The sequence below is a fragment of the Melanotaenia boesemani genome, chromosome 20 (genome assembly GCF_017639745.1).
Source record: "Melanotaenia boesemani isolate fMelBoe1 chromosome 20, fMelBoe1.pri, whole genome shotgun sequence".
Classification (NCBI taxonomy): Eukaryota; Metazoa; Chordata; class Actinopteri; order Atheriniformes; family Melanotaeniidae; genus Melanotaenia; species Melanotaenia boesemani.
This window is the reverse complement of record NC_055701.1, coordinates 6,923,475-6,945,758: the sequence shown is the minus strand read 5'-3', so window position 1 is coordinate 6,945,758 and position 22,284 is coordinate 6,923,475. Positions and strand designations below refer to the sequence as shown.

Genomic DNA, 22,284 nt, shown 5'->3' with positions numbered 1-22,284 from the left:
TTGGTTTTTTTTGTTTTTTATAAATGATAATGCCATAACTCAACTTTTAATGCATTGCATTTTTGGAAAACTGTTAAACACTTGGAGGTCATATACTGCGTGTTCTTGCAGTAATTCTGCAGGTTTATTTTGCACAACTGTTTGTATATACAACTACTTTTTAAAAAGACTTCATGAAGACAAGATTCTACAAACATCACATCAGACACTTAAGCCATACAACATTTTGATGAAAAATCAGGCTTTCTCACTCAGCTGTGTGAGTCATAGTATCCCTCACATTCTTTTTTTCTTTATCTAAAAATAAAGTTTACCTTCAGTGGCAGTTGAGGCATATAAGGTACATATACTGGACAACTGCTGCCAGAAAAGTGTGTTCCAGGGCTAAGTCGATGTAGTGTGTTGGATTTAAATTAAGTGTCTCAATAAATATGAAGATGTCTTAACATTTTTAAAGGTTCTCTGTCTTTGTAGCTTGAGATCCTTTTTTACATTTTATGGGTTTTTTTCAATACAGTGAATAATAGAATATAAACATAAATAACTTTGAGATGTAAATTTTTTTTTAAATTGACAAAAATTTTGACTGTTATGACTGGACATTTATACAAATAATGAATATTTAATTATATTTATTTGCACATGCAAACATTATGTGCTGCAGTACAAAAAAAAAAGTTGAATTTACTGTCCATAATCCTCATTAGATTCATATTTGTTGGAAATATCAAACCATCTGGTCAACCTTTCCAGTTTATGAAGTGACTTTATTTATATCTCAAATAATGCCCTTCAGTCTTCATCACAGGACAAAATGGAGAGTGACATAATAAAAATGTATAAAATGGCTATGTTATCTGTTTTTAAAGTGGTGTACTGCTGGCTTCACTGTGTCGTTCGTTCCCTAACCTAACATCTTCACAAGGTTAAAGTCCTATTTGTTTTATCATAAAGTGCTTGGGTCCTGTGTTTCCTTCTCCATTCTCCTGTCTTGCAGCTGCAGTCATCCTTTAACTTCTCTCTGGATTGTCAATCTATTTGCATGAAAAATGTCAACAGCTGGAAAGGTAAGAAAAATGACACAGGTGCAAATTTATTCGGGACAAAAGTAGAACAAATATTAGTTTCACACATGCAGGTGCAAGATGTGTTTGATTAAGTTTAATTTCTTCATTTTATAAAAAAAAAAAGCTAAATTATTATAAGATAGCAAAAATTCAAGACACTAGGGTGCTATCTTTTTCTAAAATTGAACACATATCTTGGTAGACATATCTTTGTATCTTTCCAGCCTAAATTTTTGTCTAAATTGTTGCTACTGGCAGAGATGGCGGAGAAGGACAACTTAAAACTCAATTAGACCTCAAACAGTTAAATTTTAATAAATAATACAGCAGCATAACTCAATGTTGTCTCATAATCTGTGTGGACTTTAAACTGTTATCAGGTCAGGAAAGATTACACCAGAGGCTAATAGCCACTTGTTGTTATGCAATTTGTACAAATATAAAGAGGTTATGAAACCCAGTGCTTAATACATGCATTTAAATTCAAATTTGTCCCACGTGTGGTACTATAAGTGCCTTGAATTAGAACAAAAACAACTGTAATATTTCTTGCAAACGCAGCCTTTTATTTTGTTTTATCTTACTTATTTGAGATTATGGAATTTATGTAATCTTGCTGGACCTGACTGGAATTTTATGGCATAGCTCATTAAACATAGAAATAAAAAAATGATGGCTTGATAAAAAAAAATTAATCACATGCAGCACTACTGAAAAGCCACTGGGGATACAGAATAACAACAGAGTCCACATGATAGTTTTACTCCATGTCGCTGCCTTTTAGGTCATCAAGTGCAAGGCAGCAGTAGCCTGGGAATACAACCAGCCTCTGGTCATCGAAGAGGTTGAGGTGGCCCCTCCTCAGGCCAATGAGATCCGCATGAAGGTAAGAGATGTTCACTGTTAAGACAGTTTTAATATAATTTCTTGTAATGAGACATCCATCCATCCATCCATCCATCCATCCATCCATCCATTGTCTGCTGCTTATCAGGAGTCGGGTTGAGGGAGCAGCTGCCTAAGCAGGGAAACCCAGACTTCCCCCTCCCCAGCCACATTTAACCACTCATCCAGGGGGGATCCCGAGGCGTTCCTAGGCCAACCGAAAGCTGTAGTCCGTCCAGTGTGTACTGGGTATTTCCTGGGGTCTCATTCAGGTAGGACGTGCCCAGAACACCTCACCAGGGAGGCATCCTGACCAGATGCCCAAGCCACCTCATCTGGTTCCTCTTGATGTGGAGGAACAGCGACTCTACTGTGAGCCCCTCCCGGATCACCAAGCTTCTCACCCTATCTCTAAGGGAGAGCCCAGGCACCCTGCGGAGAAAACTCATTTCGGCCGCTTGTATTCACGATCTTGTTCTTTTGGTCACTACCCACAGCTCGTCACCATAGGTGAGTGTAGGAACGTAGATTGACCGGAAAACGAGAGCTTTGCCTTTTGACTCAGCTCCTTCTTCAACACGACAGACCAATGCCGGAGATGTGAGTTGAAACTCTTTCATGAAAGGGGACTCCGCCACATGTTCCCAGCAGACCCTCACAACATGCGTGGGTCTACCAAGCCTGACTCGCATCCTCCCCCACCATCTGAGCCAACTCACCAACAGGTGGTGATCAGTTAACAGCAAAAAACAATGTAAACATCTGGCAATTTCCAGCGATCAAGAACATGTTCAACATGCACACTCTGCTCCACAATAAGCCAAGATGACCACTACTTTATGTTACGGATAGCTTACCAGCTGGATGTGATGTGATATAAAGACCAGTAATCTGATACAGCCCAAAACTATAAACTTGTATTTTTTCCCCCCCAAACATTTAATTTGTATCTTCCAGTTAAGTATAGAATTTAGCTAACCCCAAACCAAAGTGCTAGAACAAGTGTGTCCTTTGCAGATTGTGTCTACAGGGATATGCCAAACAGACGTGTACCACCTGTGTAAGGGTATGAACAAAGATGCCTTCCCAGTGGTCCTCGGCCATGAGGGAGCTGGCATAGTGGAAAGTGTCGGCCCTGGTGTCACTGAATTTCAGCCAGGTCAGTCAAACTTAATGAACCAACAGTGTAGTTCTACACCAAGACTAACACCTGTTTCATGTTCTTTGTTTTGTAAGTAAATAAATCAGTGCAGAGGTGAAATACAGTTGACATATTGTGTTTGAAACTTAGGGGACAAGGTTATGCCTTTGTACCTTCCCCAGTGTCGGGAATGTCGCTTCTGCAAGAGTCCTAAAACCAACCTGTGTGAAAAAGGGTATTTATTTAAATCTTCTTTCTCTCATCTTCTGATTTCCTTCATTCTAGAGAAACTCATAAGTTTATAAACACTTTTGATGATACATTAACAATATAAACACTTGTTCATGATAAGATTTAAAGCCAGGATTATAATGTTCTGTTCAGGACTCCTGGTGAACAAGGCAAGATGGCATTTGAAACCTTCAGGATTACCTGTAAGGGAAAGAAGGTCCTGCAGTTTATGGGAACCAGTACCTTCTGTGAGTACACAGTGGTGAACGAATATGCTGTTGCTAAGATTGACCCTGCTGCGCCGCTGGACAAAATCTGTCTCTTTGGTTGTGGGATCTGCACAGGGTTTGGAGCAGCAGTTAATACCGCCAAGGTGTGTGTGTGTGTGTAATAACAAAAAAAAAGTTGTTTCTATATTTGACGTTAATCAAAGTAACTGTCTGCGTCTGGCTGCACAAGTTAGGGAAGATTGATGTTAATTACAACAGGAAAAATCAAAGTTCAACCTAAAATGCCATAAATCCTCTTCTGCTTAGGTTGAACCAGGTTCCACATGCGCCGTGTTTGGTCTGGGAGCAGTGGGTTTGGCTGCAGTCATGGGCTGCAAGTTTGCAGGAGCAAAGAGGATTATAGCTGTGGACATCAATCCAGAGAAGTCTGAAAAAGCCAAAGTGTTTGGTGCAACTGACTTTGTGAACCCCAAGGATCACAAAAAACCCATCAGCCAAGTTCTGGCAGAGATGACTAACGGAGGAGTGGACTACTCCCTGGAATGTGTTGGGAGTGTGGCAGTCATGGTGAGATTTGATGGCTTGTGGTTAATATTTAAGAACTGAATAAGTCCCTCACGTTTTGCTTCTTCTCCATCCAGCGCAGTGCCTTGGAGTCTTGTGTGAAAGGTTGGGGTGTCAGTGTGATTGTTGGCTGGACGGATTTGCACGACTTTGCTGCCAGACCCATTCAGCTCATCGCTGGACGCACATGGAAGGGCTCTCTGTTTGGAGGTTAGACTAATATGAGCACAACCTCAGACTGATACGATTCTCACAAGTTTCTTTGTTTTCTGAAGTCAGTTTATTGACTGAAATAAATGAAGAGATTAATCAGTTTCCACATTCAGCCCTGACTCCTCTCATCTAGTGCAGTCCGAGTCATGCAAATCATCAAGAAGATTCAGTCTCATGTTTTTCTTAATGTTTTTCTCTTTTTTTTGGACTTAGGGTTTAAAAGTAAGGATGGTGTTCCTGAGATGGTTAGATTCTATCTCAACAAGAAGGTGAAGCTGGATGAGTTCATCACTCACCACATGACTTTGGACCAAGTCAATGATGCCATTGAGCTGATGAAGCATGGCCGATGGTACATTCCTCATCTCGCTTAACTTCTCATAAATTAGCTAAAAGTAAACATGACCATTTTTAAAAAGTGCAAATCTTCTAATTTCTGTTTTTGTTTCTGTTCCACAGCATCCGCACAGTTCTGTCTGTTTCTCCACAATAAGTCCTCAGCTTGAAGTGACTTTTAAAATCTTGCAGGGGTTGAAATTGTCCACAAAATGTTTTGTACAACCATCACTTTTCTGGCAATCATGTACACAAAGTCATGGAGGATAAGATATTGTGCAAGATAAAGCTGAGGTGTTTATGAAACTAAATAAATGATTATAAAAAGATTACATCACTTTTGTTTTTTTTATAAATGATAATGCCAAAACTCAACTTTTAATGCATTGCATTTCTGTAAAACTGTTAAACACTTGGAGGTCATTTACTGCTTGTTCTTGCAGTAATTCTGCAGGTTTATTTTGCACAACTGCTTGTATATACAACTACTTTTTAAAAAGACTTCATGAAGACAAGATTCTACAAACATCACATCAGACACTTAAGCCATACAACATTTTGATGAAAAATCAAGCTTTCTCACTCAGCTGTGTGAGTCATAGTATCCCTCACATTCTTTTTTCCTTTATCTAAAAATAAAGTTGACCTTCAGTGGCAGATGAGGCAAATAAGGTACATATTTATATATATTTATTTCCACATGCAAACATTATGTGCCGCTGTACAAAAGAAAAAAAAGAAAAGTTGAATTTACTGTCCATAATCCTAATCCTTATTACCAGTATTCCATACTGGTTGGAAATATCAAACCATCTGGTCAACCTTTCCAGTTTATGAAGTGGCTTTGTTTATAACTCAAATAATGCCCTTCAGTCTTCATCAGAGGACAAAATGGAGAATGACGTAATAAAAATGTAAAAAATGGCTATGTTATCTGTTTTTAAAGTGGTGTACTGCTGGCTTCACTGTGTCGTTCGTTCCCTAACATCCTCACGAGTTTAAAGTCCTATTTGTTTTATCATAAAGTGCTTGGGTCCTGTGTTTCCCTCTCCATTCTCCTGTCTTGCAGCTGCAGTCATCCTTTAACTTCTCTTTGGATTGTCAATCTATTTGCATGAAAAATGTCAACAGCTGGAAAGGTAAGAAAAATGACACAGGTGCAAATTTATTCGGAACAAAAGTAGAACAAATATTAGTTTCACACGTGCAGGTGCAAGATGTGTTTGATTAAGTTTAATTTCTTCATTTTATAAAAAATGGTAAATTATTATAAGATAGCAAAAATTCAAAATACTAAGGTGCTGTCTTTTTCTAAAATTGAACACATATCTTGGTAGACATATCTTTGTATCTTTCCAGCCTAAATTTTTGTCTAAATTGTTGCTACTGGCAGAGATGGCGGAGAACGACAACTTAAAACTCAATTAGACCTCAAACAGTTAAATTTTAATAAATAATACAGCAGCATAACTCAATGTTGTCTCATAATCTGTGTGGACTTTAAACTGTTATCAGTACAGGAAAGATTACACCAGAGGCTAATAGCCACTTGTTGTTATGCAATTTGTACAAATATAAAGAGGTTATGAAACCCAATGCTTAATAAATGCATTTAAATTCAAATTTGTCCCACGTGTGGTACTATAAGTGCCTTGAATTAGAACAAAAATAACTATAATATTTCTTGCAAACGCAGCCTTTTATTTTGTGTCTGCAATTGTTGATAAGAGACATAGCCTCAGCATGCAGAGTACGAGGAATGAGGAGTGAGCACAGATGAGTGTGATTGTGCAAATATGACTACGCCTCTACGGAGACTAGAGGCAGACTTGGGCAGCCCAGAGACCCGGGCAAGATCCCGGAGCACAAACCCAAGCCACCTCAGCACAAAGACTATCCCGGACCCACCCTGAGGGCGGCAGAGGAAGGTCGCAGCCAGAGCCCCCCTGTGGCCACAGGTGCAGCCAAGGAGGCCACTTGGATGGCTCCCATCCGCTCCACCCAGCACGACATGCATGCCTTTCAAGACCCTACGTGTGTGAGAAAGAACAGGGAAGACATACACACCTATGTCCCACTCATCCTGACACATATACACACACAGACATACATGCATGCACTCACCAACCTCTCAGTCACACTCTTAACCTTATCCCAGTGTGTCCCGCTATGATCCCCCAAGCCCCACTCAGCCTCCCTTCATACCCTTACACCCCTCCTGCTCCTGTGCCATACCCTACGGCAACCAGACACCAGGGCAGGCCCAGAACCCCCGGCACAAACTGACTCCTCCCCTCAAAGAGAACGGGCCATCCCCGGGCACCAGAACCCCCACCTACCCCACCCCAGAATAGTCTGGCACCTGGCCAAGGGCCAAAGTCCACCAACGCAGGCCTCACCAGTGGCCAGGCCCCACCGCCACGAGGCGACCCCATCTGTAAACACAGCTTGTAATTTTATTGTTGACATTTATGTCTGACATTGTCCCATTTCATTCTTTTTATTAATAAAATACCACCTGTGTTTTTCCACAAGTAGCAGCAGCTGTTATACTTAATACATTTTGTCACCTGTTTCTTTGGGAAATGCAAAGAGGCACCCAGCTGAGACCCTGTCAGTCAATCATTGGAAACAAGTTAACTGTCACTATCCTAAAAGGACAAAAAAGAATAAAGTCTTTATGTTAAAAAAAACAAAACAAAGAACAAAAGAAAACAAACAAAAAAAATAAAAATAAAGATAAAATAAAACATGTAAAAAGGATGCCAGAAAAGTCCTTGTTTATTTTATGGCATAGCTCATTAAACATAAAAGTAGAAAAATGATGGTTTGATAAAAAATAAATCACAAAATGACATGCAGCACTACTGAAAAGCCACTGGGGATACAGAATAACAGCAAAGTTTACATGATAGTTTTACTCCATGTCGCTGCCTTTTAGGTCATAAAGTGCAAGGCAGCAGTAGCCTGGGAATACAACCAGCCTCTGGTCATCGAAGAGGTTGAGGTGGCCCCTCCTCAGGCCAATGAGCTCCGCATGAAGGTAAGAGATGTTCACTGTTAAGACAGTTTTAATATAATTTGTTGTAATGAGACATCCATCCATCCATCCATCCATCCATCCATCCATCCATTGTCTGCTGCTTATCGGGAGTCGGGTTGAGGGAGCAGCTGCCAAAGCAGGGAAACCCAGACTTCTCTCTCCCCGGCCACATTTATCCACTCATCCAGGTGGGATCCCGAGGCATTCCCAGGCCAGCCGAAAGCTGTAGTCCGTCCAGTGTGTACTGGGTATTTCCTGGGGCCTCATTCCGGTAGGACGTGCCCAGAACACCTCACCAGGGAGGCATCCTGACCAGATGCCCAAGCCACCTCATCTGGTTCCTCTTGATGTGGAGGAACAGCGACTCTACTGTGAGCCCCTTCCTGATCACCAAGCTTCTCACCCTATCTCTAAGGGAGAGCCCAGGCACCCTGTGGAGAAAACTCATTTCGGCCGCCTGTATTCACGATCTTGTTCTTTTGGTCACTACCCACAGCTCGTCACCATAGGTGAGTGTAGGAACGTAGATTGACCGGAAAACGAGAGCTTTGCCTTTTGACTCAGCTCCTTCTTCAACACGACAGACCAATGCCGGAGATGTGAGTTGAAGGCTGCAGCTCGTGTGGAAGCTCAGACTGAAAAGGCTGCAGCCGAGGCCGGTCTGGAGGGGAGAAGCCAGAAAGGCTCAGGCCGCTTTTCCCCTCACATTGTGCACCGGGTGTGTGCGGGTGTCTCGACAACCTCGTTTGTCACTGTGGGTGCTTCAGGGGTTTAGTTCTGTGTGGTTAGTTTACTTCTGTGTGATTGTTTTCAGTGCTGGGCAAGGTTAGTGTTTTATTGTGTTGTGACGACGGTCACTTTAGTTTATGGGCCTGCTGCTTTGTGTTTGGTTATAGTTTCCTCACCCAGTTGCAGTTATGTCTTTGTTTGCACTCGGTGAGTGTTAGGTATATGTATTGGTTTGTTTCTTTCTGCAGGTCCGCTAACCCCAGCACACTTTTCCTTTTTGTTACAGGTTTGCACTCGCTGTTCACGGGTTTTAATAAAATGTGCTTATTTTTAATTAACCATCTGTCCTCAACGTCCTTTTTTGTTCCCCCCCAAACATACCCCTTATATTGGGTCGTAACACTAATCCAAAACCAAAGTGCTAGAACAAGTGTGTCCTTTGCAGATTGTGTCTACAGGGATATGCCAATCAGACGTGTACCACCTGTGTAAGGGTATGAACAAAGATGCCTTCCCAGTGGTCCTCGGCCATGAGGGAGCTGGCATAGTGGAAAGTGTCGGCCCTGGTGTCACTGAATTTCAGCCAGGTCAGTCAAACTTAATGAACCAACAGTGTAGTTCTACACCAAGACTAACACCTGTTTCACTTTCTTTGTTTTGTAAGTAAATAAATCAGTGCAGAGGTGAAATACATTTGACATATTGTGTTTGAAACTTAGGGGACAAGGTTATCCCTTTGTACCTTGCCCAGTGTCGGGAATGTCGCTTCTGCAAGAGTCCTAAAACCAACCTGTGTGAAAAAGGGTATTTATTTAAATCTTCTTTCTCTCATCTTCTGATTTCCTTCATTCTAGAGAAACTCATAAGCTTATAAACACTTTTGATGGTACATTAACATTGTAAACACTTGTTCATTATAAGATTTAAAGCCAGGATTATACATGTTCTGTTCAGGACTCCTGGTGAACAAGACAAGATGGCATTTGAAACCTCCAGGATTACCTGTAAGGGAAAGAAGGTCCTGCAGTTTATGGGAACCAGTACCTTTTGTGAGTACACAGTGATGAAGGAGATTGCTGTTGCTAAGATTGACCCTGCTGCGCCGCTGGACAAAATCTGTCTCTTTGGTTGTGGGATCTGCGCAGGGTTTGGAGCAGCAGTTAATACCGCCAAGGTGTGTGTATGTAATAACAAAAAAAATGTTGTTTCTATATTTGACGTTGATCAAAGTAACTGTCTGCGTCTGGCTGCACAAAAGTCAGGGAAGATTGATGTTAATTATACCAGGAAAAATCAAAGTTCAACCTAAAATGCCATAAATCCTCTTCTGCTTAGGTTGAACCAGGTTCCACATGCGCCGTGTTTGGTCTGGGAGCTGTGGGTTTGGCTGCAGTCATGGGCTGCAAGTTTGCAGGAGCAAAGAGGATTATAGCTGTGGACATCAATCCAGAGAAGTCTAAAAAGGCCAAAGTGTTTGGTGCAACTGACTTTGTGAACCCCAAGGATCACAAAAAACCCATCAGCCAAGTTCTGGCAGAGATGACTAACGGAGGAGTGGACTACTCCCTGGAATGTGTTGGGAGTGTGGCAGTCATGGTGAGATTTGATGGCTTGTGGTTAATATTTAAGAACTGAATAAGTCCCTCACCTTTTGCTTCTTCTCCATCCAGCGCAGTGCCTTGGAGTCTTGTGTGAAAGGTTGGGGTGTCAGTGTGATTGTTGGCTGGACGGATTTGCACGACTTTGCTGCCAGACCCATTCAGCTCATCGCTGGACGCACATGGAAGGGCTCCATGTTTGGAGGTTAGACTAATATAAGCACAACCCCAGACTGATACGATTCTCACAAGTTTCTTTTTTTTCTGAAGTCAGTTTATTGACTGAAATAAATGAAGAGATTAATCAGTTTCCACATTCAGCCCTGACTCCTCTCATCTAGTGGAGTCCGAGTCATGCAAATCATCAAGAAGATTCAGTCTCATGTTTTTCTTAATGTTTTTCTCTTTTTTTTGGACTTAGGGTTTAAAAGTAAGGATGGTGTTCCTGAGATGGTTAGATTCTATCTCAACAAGAAGGTGAAGCTGGATGAGTTCATCACTCACCACATGACTTTGGACCAAGTCAATGATGCCATTGAGCTGATGAAGCATGGCCGATGGTACATTCCTCATCTCGCTTAACTTCTCATAAGTTAGCTAAAAGTAAACATGACCATTTTTAAAAAAGTGCAAATCTTCTAATTTCTGTTTTTGTTTCTGTTCCACAGCATCCGCACAGTTCTGTCTGTTTCTCCACAATAAGTCCTCAGCTTGAAGTGACTTTTAAAATCTTGCAGGGGTTGAAATTGTCCCTAAAATGTTTTGTACAACCATCACTTTTCTGGCAATCATGTACACAAAGTCATGGAGTATAGGATATTGTGCAAGATAAAGCTGAGGTGTTTATGAAACTAAATAAATGATTATAAAAAGATTACATCACTTTTTTTTTTTTTTTCTTTTCATGAAGACAAGATTCTACAAACATCACATCAGACACTTAAGCCATACAATGTTTTGATGAACAATCACGCTTTCTCACTCAGCTGTGTGAGTCATAGTATCCCTCACATTCTTTTTTCCTTTATCTAAAAATAAAGTTTACCTTCAGTGGCAGTTGAGGCATATAAGGTACATATACTGGACAACTGCTGCCAGAAAAGTGTGTTTCAGGGCTAAGTCAATGTAGTGTGGTGGATTTAAATTAAGTGTCTTACCAAATATGAAGATGTCTTAACATTTTTATAGGTTCTCTGTCTTTGTAGCTTGAGACACTTTTTTAAAGTACAGTGAATAATTGAATATAAACATTTTATAAGAAATAATTTTGAGATGTTAATTTTCAGGCTATTGGAAAGAAAACTGACAAATATTTTGACTGTTTTTGTCATGAATGGACATTTATGCAAATAATAAACATTTATATTTATTTGCACATGCAAACATTATCTACTGCTGTACAAAAAAAATAAAAAGTTGAATTTACTGTCCATAATCCTTATTAAACCCATCAAACCATCCGGTCAACCTTACCAGTTCATGTAGTGGTTTTGTTTATATCTCAAATAATGCCCTTCAGACTTCATCAGAGGACAAAATGGACAAAATGTTCATGTAGATGTTGTTGATCAACTTTCTTATAACTTCGTCATCAGCTAAGAAATGTTCATGTTCCTGTTTGCTTAAAAGTTTAACCCAGTTCAGATAAGATGTCTCAAGTTAGCAAAGTTAATAATAAATTTGAGGCAGTGATTAAAGCTTTTAAAAGCAAATTTAAATAGTTAAAAGATAAAATAATACTTCACTGTCCGTTTGCACAGTAAATTGCACGGCAGGACGGAATCAACAATCATTACAGACAAAACAGAACAGTCTATAAATATCCATAAAAGGGTGTGCAAAAATATAAAATCCATTTAAAAAAGAGTGTTATCAACACTGTTTTTATAGGGGTGTACCACTGGCTTCACTGTGTCGTTCGTTCCCTAACATCCTCACGAGGTTGAAGTCCTATTTGTTTTATGACGAAGTGCTTGGGTCCTGTGTTTCCTTCTCCATTCTCCTGTCTTGCAGCTGCAGTCATCCTTGAGCTTCTCTCTGGATTGTCAATCTATTTGCATGAAAAATGTCAACGGCTGGAAAGGTAAGAAAAATGACACCTGCAAATTTAATCATGACAAAAGAAGAACAAATATTACAGTTTCACACATGCAGGTGCAAGATGTGTTTAAGTTTAATTTCTTCATTTTATAATAACAAAATGCAAAATTATTATATGATAGCAAAAATTTAAGACACTAGGGTGCTGTCTTTTTCTAAAATTGAACACGTATCATGGTACATATATCTTTGTGTCTTTCCAGTTTTGTCTAAATTGTTGCCACTGGCAGAGATGACAGAGGAGGAAAACCTAAAACTCAATTAGACCTCAAACAGTTAAATTTCAATAAATAATACAGAAGCATAACTCAATGTTTTCTCATAATCTGTTTGGACTGTATACTGTTATCAGTACAGGAAAGATTACACCAGAGGTTGCCATGCGGTTTGTACAAATGTAAGAAGGTAATCCCAATCATACTACATGCTTAATTTAAATTTGTCCCATACGAGTGGTACTGTAAGTGCCTAGATAAATACTCACCTTGAATCAGAACAAAAATAACTGTAATATATGGGGTTCTTGCAAAGCAGCTTTTTATTTTTTGTCTGCAATTGTTGATAAGAGACATTTCCCCTCTTTATTCTTTTTATTAGTTTTATCCACAAGTAGCAGCAGCTGTTATACTGATTACATTTTGTGACCTGTTTCATTGGACAATGCAAAGAGGCACCCAGCTGAGACCCTATGAGTCAATCATTGGAAACTAGTTAACCTTCACTATCCTAAAAGGAAAAAAAGGAATAAAGTCTTCATGTTAAAAAATAACAAGAAAAAAATAAAACATGTAAAAAGGATGCCAATAACGTCTTCGTTTATTTTATGGCATAGCTCATTAAACATAAAAGTAGAATAATGATGGTCTGAACAAAATAAACCACGAAAAGACTTGCAGCACTACAAAAAAAAAAAACTGGAGATGCAGAATAACAACAGGGTCTACATGATAGTTTTACTCCATGTTGCTGCCTTTTAGGTCATCAAGTGCAAGGCAGCAGTAGCCTGGGAACACAACCAGCCTCTGGTCATCGAAGAGGTTGAGGTGGCCCCTCCTCAGGCCAATGAGGTTCGCATGAAGGTAAGAGATGTTCACTGTTAAGACAGTTTTAATCTAATTTGTTGTAATGAGACATCCATCCATCCATCCATCCATCCTCCCGAGACTAGAGTAGCCATTGGCTGCTAACACTGCTTTGACTCGGCTCCTATCTACCTATCTCTCTCTCTCTCTCTCTCTATCTATCTATCTATCTATCTATCTATCTATCTATCTATCTCGCTCTCTCTCTCTCTCTCTATCTATCTATCTATCTATCTATCTATCTATCTATCTATCTATCTATCTCGCTCTCTCTCTCTCTCTCTATCTATCTATCTATCTATCTATCTATCTATCTATCTATCTATCTATCTATCTATCTATCTATCTATCTATCTATCTATCTATCTATCTATCTATCTATCTATCTCGCTCTCTCTCTCTCTATCTATCTATCTATCTATCTATCTATCTATCTATCTATCTATCTATCTATCTATCTATCTATCTATCTCTCTCTCTCTCTCTCTCTCTCTCTATCTATCTATCTATCTATCTATCTATCTCGCTCTCTCTCTCTCTCTCTCTCTCTCTATCTATCTATCTATCTATCTATCTATCTATCTATCTATCTATCTATCTATCTCTCTCTCTCTCTCTCTCTCTCTCTCTATCTATCTATCTATCTATCTATCTATCTATCTCGCTCTCTCTCTCTCTCTCTCTCTCTCTATCTATCTATCTATCTATCTATCTATCTATCTATCTATCTATCTATCTATCTATCTATCTATCTCTCTCTCTCTCTCTCTATCTATCTATCTATCTATCTATCTATCTATCTATCTATCTATCTATCTATCTATCTATCTATCTATCTATCTATCTCGCTCTCTCTCTCTCCCTCTCTCTCCCAGTTATGAACAGAAACTAGAATAAAGTGCCAAAATAAAGTGCTGAATAAAGTGTGTGCTTTGCAGATTGTGGCTACAGGACTGTGCCACTCTGACTTGTACTACCTGTGTGAGAGTATGAACAAAGATGGCTTCCCAGTGATCTTCGGCCATGAGGGAGCTGGCATAGTGGAAAGTGTCGGCTCTGGTGTTACTGAATTTCAGCCAGGTCAGTCAAACTTAATGAAGCAATAGTTTCAAATGTGTAAATGCTGTGTTTGTCTCTGGGCGTTACATCTCTACACCAAGACTAAAACCTATTTCATGTTCTTTTTTTTAAGTAATTTAATCAGTGCAGAGGTGAAATACAGTTGACATATTGTGTTTGAAACTTAGGGGACAAGGTTATCCCTTTGTGCCTTGCCCAGTGTCAGGAATGTCGCTTCTGCAAGAGTCCTAAAACCAACCTGTGTGAAAAATGGTATTTATTTAAATCTTCTTTCTCTCATCTTCTGATTTCCTTCATTCTAGAGAAACTCATAAGCTTATGAACACTTTTGATGGTACATTAACATTGTAAACATTTGAGCATTATAAGATATAAAGCCAGGATTATAATGTTCTGTTCAGGGCTGCTGGTGAACAAGACAAGATGGCATTCAAAACCTTCAGCATTACCTGTAAGGGAAAGACGGTCCTGCAGTTTATGGGAACCAGTACCTTTTGTGAGTACACAGTGATGAAGGAGATTGCTGTTGCTAAGATCGACTCTGCTGCGCCGCTGGACAAAGTCTGTCTCTTTGGTTGTGGGATCAGCACAGGGTTTGGTGCAGCAGTTAATACTGCCAAGGTGTGTGTGTGTGTGTGTAATAAAAAAAAAAAATTATATTTGTCGTTAATCAAAGCAAATGTTCACGTCTGGCTGCACAAAAGTCAGGGAAGATTGATGTTAATTACAACAGGAAAAATCAAAGTTCAACCTAAAATGCCATAAATCCTTTTCTGCTTAGGTTGAACCAGGTTCCACATGCGCCGTGTTTGGTCTGGGAGCTGTGGGTTTGGCTGCAGTCATGGGCTGCAAGTTTGCAGGAGCAAAGAGGATTATAGCTGTGGACATCAATCCAGAGAAGTCTAAAAAGGCCAAAGTGTTTGGTGCAACTGACTTTGTGAACCCCAAGGATCACAAAAAACCCATCAGCCAAGTTCTGGCAGAGATGACTAACGGAGGAGTGGACTACTCCCTGGAATGTGTTGGGAATGTGGCAGTCATGGTGAGATTTGATGGCTTGTGGTTAATATTTAAGAACTGAATAAGTCCCTCACGTTTTGCTTCTTCTCCATCCAGCGCAGTGCCTTGGAGTCTTGTGTGAAAGGTTGGGGTGTCAGTGTGATTGTTGGCTGGACGGATTTGCATGACTTTGCTGCCAGACCCATTCAGCTCATCGCTGGACGCACATGGAAGGGCTCTCTGTTTGGAGGTTAGACTAATATGAGCACAACCTCAGACTGATACGATTCTCACAAGTTTCTTTTTTTTTCTGAAGTCAGTTTATTGACTGAAATAAATGAAGACATTAATCAGTTTCCACATTCAGCCCTGACTCCTCTCATCTAGTGCAGTCCGAGTCATTGAAATCATCAAGAAGATTCAGTCTCATGTTTTTCTTAATGTTTTTCTCTCTTTTTTGGACTTAGGGTTTAAAAGTAAGGATGGCGTTCCTGAGATGGTTAGATTCTATCTCAACAAGAAGGTGAAGCTGGATGAGTTCATCACTCACCACATGACTTTGGACCAAGTCAATGATGCCATTGAGCTGATGAAGCATGGCCAATGGTACATTCCTCATCTCGCTTAACTTCTCATAAGTTAGCTAAAAGTAAACATGACCATTTTAAAAAATTGCAAATCTTCTAATTTCTGTTTTTGTTTCTGTTCCACAGCATCCGCACAGTTCTGTCTGTTTCTCCACAATAAGTCCTCAGCTTGAAGTGACTTTTAAAATCTTGCAGGGGTTGAAATTGTCCCCAAAATGTTTTGTACAACCATCACTTTTCTGGCAATCATGTACACAAAGTCATGGAGGATAAGATATTGTGCAAGATAAAGCTGAGGTGTTTATGAAACTAAATAAATGATTATAAAAAGATTACATCACTTTTGTTTTTTTTATAAATGATAATGCCAAAACTCAACTTTTAATGCATTGCATTTCTGTAAAACTGTTAAACACTTGGAGGTCATATACTGCTTGTTCTTGCAGTAATTCTGCAGGTTTATTTTGCACAACTGCTTGTATATACAACTACTTTTTAAAAAGACTTCATGAAGACAAGATTCTACAAACATCACATCAGACACTTAAGCCATACAACATTTTGATGAAAAATCAAGCTTTCTCACTCAGCTGTGTGAGTCACAGTATCCCTCACATTCTTTTTTCCTTTATCTAAAAATAAAGTTGACATTCAGTGGCAGACGAGGCAAATAAGGTACATATTTATATATATTTATTTCCACATGCAAACATTATGTGCCGCTGTACAAAAGAAAAAAAAGAAAAGTTGAATTTACTGTCCATAATCCTAATCCTTATTACCAGTATTCCATACTGGTTGGAAATATCAAACCATCTGGTCAACCTTTCCAGTTTATGAAGTGGCTTTGTTTATAACTCAAATAATGCCCTTCAGTCTTCATCAGAGGACAAAATGGAGAATGACGTAATAAAAATGTAAAAAATGGCTATGTTATCTGTTTTTAAAGTGGTGTACTGCTGGCTTCACTGTGTTGTTCGTTCCCTAACATCCTCACGAGTTTAAAGTCCTATTTGTTTTATGACAAAGTGCTTGGGTCCTGTGTTTCCTTCTCCATCCTCCTGTCTTGCAGCTGCAGTCATCCTTTAACTTTTCTTTGGATTGTCAATCTATTTGCATGAAAAATGTCAACAGCTGGAAAGGTAAGAAAAATGACACAGGTGCAAATTTATTCGGAACAAAAGTAGAACAAATATTAGTTTCACACGTGCAGGTGCAAGATGTGTTTGATTAAGTTTAATTTCTTCATTTTATAAAAAATGGTAAATTATTATAAGATAGCAAAAATTCAAAATACTAAGGTGCTGTCTTTTTCTAAAATTGAACACATATCTTGGTTGACATATCTTTGTATCTTTCCAGCCTAAATTTTTGTCTAAATTGTTGCTACTGGCAGAGATGGCGGAGAAGGACAACTTAAAACTCAATTAGACCTCAAACAGTTAAATTTTAATAAATAATACAGCAGCATAACTCAATGTTGTCTCATAATCTGTGTGGACTTTAAACTGTTATCAGTACAGGAAAGATTACACCAGAGGCTAATAGCCACTTGTTGTTATGCAATTTGTACAAATATAAAGAGGTTATGAAACCCAATGCTTAATAAATGCATTTAAATTCAAATTTGTCCCACGTGTGGTACTATAAGTGCCTTGAATTAGAACAAAAATAACTATAATATTTCTTGCAAACGCAGCCTTTTATTTTGTGTCTGCAATTGTTGATAAGAGACATAGCCTCAGCATGCAGAGTATGAGGAATGAGGAGTGAGCACAGATGAGTGTGATTGTGCAAATATGACTACGCCTCTACGGAGACTAGAGGCAGACTTGGGCAGCCCAGAGACCCGGGCAAGATCCCGGAGCACAAACCCAAGCCACCTCAGCACAAAGACTATCCCGGACCCACCCTGAGGGCGGCAGAGGAAGGTTGCAGCCAGAGCCCCCCTGTGGCCACAGGTGCAGCCAAGGAGGCCACTTGGATGGCTCCCATCCGCTCCACCCAGCACGACATGCATGCCTTTCAAGACCCTACGTGTGTGAGAAAGAACAGGGAAGACATACACACCTATGTCCCACTCATCCTGACACATATACACACACAGACATACATGCATGCACTCACCAACCTCTCAGTCACACTCTTAACCTTATCCCAGTGTGTCCCGCTATGATCCCCCAAGCCCCACTCAGCCTCCCTTCATACCCTTACACCCCTCCTGCTCCTGTGCCATACCCTACGGCAACCAGACACCAGGGCAGGCCCAGAACCCCCGGCACAAACTGACTCCTCCCCTCAAAGAGAACGGGCCATCCCCGGGCACCAGAACCCCCAACTACCCCTCCCCAGAACAGTCTGGCACCTGGCCAAGGGCCAAAGTCCACCAACGCAGGCCTCACCAGTGGCCAGGCCCCACCGCCACGAGGCGACCCCATCTGTAAACACAGCTTGTAATTTTATTGTTGACATTTATGTCTGACATTGTCCCATTTCATTCTTTTTATTAATAAAATACCACCTGTGTTTTTCCACAAGTAGCAGCAGCTGTTATACTTAATACATTTTGTCACCTGTTTCTTTGGGAAATGGAAAGAGGCACCCAGCTGAGACCCTGTCAGTCAGTCATTGGAAACAAGTTAACTGTCACTATCCTAAAAGGACAAAAAAGAATAAAGTCTTTATGTTAAAAAAACAAAACAAAGAACAAAAGAAAACAAACAAAAAAAAAAAAAAAATAAAGAAAAAATAAAACATGTAAAAAGGATGCCAGAAAAGTCCTTGTTTATTTTATGGCATAGCTCATTAAACATAAAAGTAGAAAAATGATGGTTTGATAAAAAATAAATCACAAAATGACATGCAGCACTACTGAAAAGCCACTGGGGATACAGAATAACAGCAAAGTTTACATGATAGTTTTACTCCATGTCGCTGCCTTTTAGGTCATAAAGTGCAAGGCAGCAGTAGCCTGGGAATACAACCAGCCTCTGGTCATCGAAGAGGTTGAGGTGGCCCCTCCTCAGGCCAATGAGCTCCGCATGAAGGTAAGAGATGTTCACTGTTAAGACAGTTTTAATATAATTTGTTGTAATGAGAAATCCATCCATCCATCCATCCATCCATCCATCCATCATCCATCCATCATCCATCCATCCATCCATCCATTGTCTGCTGCTTATCGGGAGTCGGGTTGAGGGAGCAGCTACCTAAGCAGGGAAACCCAGACTTCTCTCTCCCCGGCCACATTTATCCACTCATCCAGGTGGGATCCCGAGGCGTTCCCAGGCCAGCCGAAAGCTGTAGTCCGTCCAGTGTGTACTGGGTATTTTCTGGGGCCTCATTCAGGTAGGACGTGCCCAGAACACCTCACCAGGGAGGCATCCTGATCAGATGCCCAAGCCACCTCATCTGGTTCCTCTTGATGTGGAGGAACAGCGACTCTACTGTGAGCCCCTTCCTGATCACCAAGCTTCTCACCCTATCTCTAAAGGAGAGCCCAGGCACCTTGTGGAGAAAACTCATTTCGGCCGCCTGTATTCACGATCTTGTTCTTTTGGTCACTACCCACAGCTCGTCACCATAGGTGAGTGTAGGAACGTAGATTGACCGGAAAACGAGAGCTTTGCCTTTTGACTCAGCTCCTTCTTCAACACGACAGACCAATGCCGGAGATGTGAGTTGAAGGCTGCAGCTCGTGTGGAAGCTCAGACTGAAAGGCTGCAGCCGAGGCCGGTCTGGAGGGGAGAAGCCAGAAAGGCTCAGGCCGCTTTTCCCCTCACATTGTGCACCGAGTGTGTGCGGGTGTCGCGACAACCTCGTTTGTCACTGTGGGTGCTTCAGGGGTTTAGTTCTGTGTGGTTAGTTTACTTCTGTGTGATTGTTTTCAGTGCTGGGCTAGGTTAGTGTTTTATTGTGTTGTGACGACGGTCACTTTAGTTTATGGGCCTGCTGCTTTGTGTTTGGTTATAGTTTCCTCACCCAGTTGCAGTTATGTCTTTGTTTGCACTCGGTGAGTGTTAGGTATATGTATTGGTTTGTTTCTTTCTGCAGGTCCGCTAACCCCAGCACACTTTTCCTTTTTGTTACAGGTTTGCACTCGCTGTTCACGGGTTTTAATAAAATGTGCTTATTTTTAATTAACCATCTGTCCTCAACGTCCTTTTTTGTTCCCCCCCAAACATACTCCTTATATTGGGTCGTAACACTAATCCAAAACCAAAGTGCTAGAACAAGTGTGTCCTTTGCAGATTGTGTCTACAGGGATATGCCAATCAGACGTGTACCACCTGTGTAAGGGTATGAACAAAGATGCCTTCCCAGTGGTCCTCGGCCATGAGGGAGCTGGCATAGTGGAAAGTGTCGGCCCTGGTGTCATTGAATTTCAGCCAGGTCAGTCAAACTTAATGAAGCAATAGTTTCAAATGTGTAAATGCTGTGTTTGTCTCTGGGCGTTACATCTCTACACCAAGACTAAAACCTATTTCATGTTCTTTTTTTAAAGTAATTTAATCAGTGCAGAGGTGAAATACATTTGACATATTGTGTTTGAAACTTAGGGGACAAGGTTATCCCTTTGTACCTTGCCCAGTGTCGGGAATGTCGCTTCTGCAAGAGTCCTAAAACCAACCTGTGTGAAAAAGGGTATTTATTTAAATCTTCTTTCTCTCATCTTCTGATTTCCTTCATTCTAGAGAAACTCATAAGCTTATAAACACTTTTGATGGTACATTAACATTGTAAACACTTGTTCATTATAAGATTTAAAGCCAGGATTATACATGTTCTGTTCAGGACTCCTGGTGAACAAGACAAGATGGCATTTGAAACCTCCAGGATAACCTGTAAGGGAAAGAAGGTCCTGCATGGGAACCAGTACCTTTTGTGAGTACACAGTGATGAAGGAGATTGCTGTTGCTAAGATCGACCCTGCTGCGCCGCTGGACAAAATCTGTCTCTTTGGTTGTGGGATCTGCTCAACATTTTATGGTTTCCTAACTAACAGCAGATTTATTAATTAGTGTCTGATTTGTGTTTTTGTTCCACAGCATTCATGTGGTTCTGAGTGTTGCTCCACAGTAAAATCAGTGTTGCATTCAGTGATGTCTAAACCCTCCATCGACAAGACCCTTCAGATTCTGAACAAAATGGTTTGTAACTTTTCTAGAAGAATCATCTGAACGTGTGGTTATGAAATCAGTGTGTAAGAGCATGTGCAGAAAAGTTCTGAAGATTTTAGACCAAACCAAATAAAATTGTCAGAATATTTTTGTTTTATAAGAAATTTTTTTGCAAGACTGCGTTTAAATTCTCTGCAGCAGTGTTTTGTGTGACACACGTAATACATTCTGTAAGATTGAGATTAAAATTAATCACATTACTCAAGTTTCATCTTTGATGTGTCAAATTTCCGTCTAAATCTTACTATTTTTTATTTTAGCAAAGTGGCTGCTGTTTGATCCTGTATGATCTTTTATTAAATGCGACTCCAGCCTGAGTTCTAGTAAAGCAGAAATAAATGTTGGGTTAACAAAGTGAAAATAGCCAAAATAGTTGCAATGCCTCATAAAGTATACAATTCACTGGAAAATCACTAATAATAAATATTTCATTGTTCCATATCTGACTTACTGTGTTGAAATATGGGGAATTACATGTAAACCATCAACACTTTAATCCAGTTTTCATTTAACAAAGAGCTAAAAGAATCTTCAGTAGAAACAGATATGCAGACCCATCAAGTTCACTATTTGCGAAGTTAGTTATTAAAATCTGGCCATCTAGTCGATTACAGCGTTTTCCATGTAATGTATAAAGCTTCAATTAATATCCAAAAAATCTAAAAGGATGTGAAATATTTTAAAAACTGAGACTGAGAACAAAAGTGAACTTGTTTCTGTGTATAAACTCTGTCTATGGAAAAATCAGAATAAATAAACCAAAAAAGCTGAATCAAAATTGTGTTAAAAAAATTATTAAAGCCACTGTGTTGTTTTTAACAGGACTTTAAGCAAAGTTTATACCATAAATTGAAGCAAAATGTCTCAGAAACTGTATGTGACAAATATGTCATGTCGGGATCTTATGGGTTAAGTTAAATTTGATTATTTGTTTGGTTAACTAATGATTTGTGTATGGGGGGATTTATTTTTCTTCTTTGTGCTCCTTTTTATTAAAGTGTTTGATATTTATGTTTCTTGTTTGTTTTTGTCTTTTTCTTTTACAAAAAGAATAAAACATGTATAAATAAGTGAGATTTATTTCCTCTTTTTAATCACTAGTGAGATTTTAATGGCACAGAGTACAAGTATAAGAACTGCTAATGTGATGTAACAGGTAATGTAGTGCAGTGCTGGGCTCATAGGACAGGTCACCCGCTGAGCCCCGAACACTGGATGT

At 39.9% G+C, this 22,284-nt stretch overlaps 3 protein-coding genes and 1 pseudogene across 3 annotated transcripts; all 4 read left to right on the top strand.

The window, feature by feature from the left end:
• The first annotated feature begins 965 nt into the window (after positions 1 to 965).
• On the top strand, positions 966 to 4,824 carry LOC121631575 (alcohol dehydrogenase 1-like). The gene is made up of 9 exons (XM_041972583.1): positions 966 to 1,067; positions 1,852 to 1,953; positions 2,970 to 3,111; positions 3,244 to 3,328; positions 3,478 to 3,697; positions 3,861 to 4,121; positions 4,196 to 4,328; positions 4,545 to 4,683; positions 4,791 to 4,824. Exons 1-9 carry the CDS (start codon positions 1,050 to 1,052, stop codon positions 4,822 to 4,824), a joined length of 1,134 nt encoding a protein of 377 aa, XP_041828517.1. The 5' UTR covers positions 966 to 1,049.
• Positions 4,825 to 5,712: 888 nt separating this feature from the next.
• Positions 5,713 to 10,914, top strand: LOC121631078 (alcohol dehydrogenase 1-like). Its single transcript, XM_041971730.1, has 8 exons — positions 5,713 to 5,806; positions 7,609 to 7,710; positions 8,885 to 9,026; positions 9,159 to 9,243; positions 9,394 to 9,613; positions 9,775 to 10,035; positions 10,110 to 10,242; positions 10,459 to 10,914. The coding sequence occupies exons 1-8, from the start codon at positions 5,789 to 5,791 to the stop codon at positions 10,617 to 10,619; spliced, it is 1,122 nt and encodes a 373-aa protein (XP_041827664.1). The 5' UTR covers positions 5,713 to 5,788; the 3' UTR covers positions 10,620 to 10,914.
• Positions 10,915 to 12,087: 1,173 nt separating this feature from the next.
• On the top strand, positions 12,088 to 16,812 carry LOC121631077 (alcohol dehydrogenase 1-like). The gene is made up of 10 exons (XM_041971729.1): positions 12,088 to 12,120; positions 13,115 to 13,216; positions 14,158 to 14,299; positions 14,467 to 14,551; positions 14,701 to 14,920; positions 15,081 to 15,341; positions 15,416 to 15,548; positions 15,766 to 15,904; positions 16,012 to 16,050; positions 16,168 to 16,812. The coding sequence occupies exons 1-9, from the start codon at positions 12,103 to 12,105 to the stop codon at positions 16,043 to 16,045; spliced, it is 1,134 nt and encodes a 377-aa protein (XP_041827663.1). The 5' UTR covers positions 12,088 to 12,102; the 3' UTR covers positions 16,046 to 16,050; positions 16,168 to 16,812.
• Positions 16,813 to 16,871: 59 nt separating this feature from the next.
• Positions 16,872 to 20,950, top strand: LOC121631574 (annotated as a pseudogene).
• Positions 20,951 to 22,284: the final 1,334 nt, after the last annotated feature.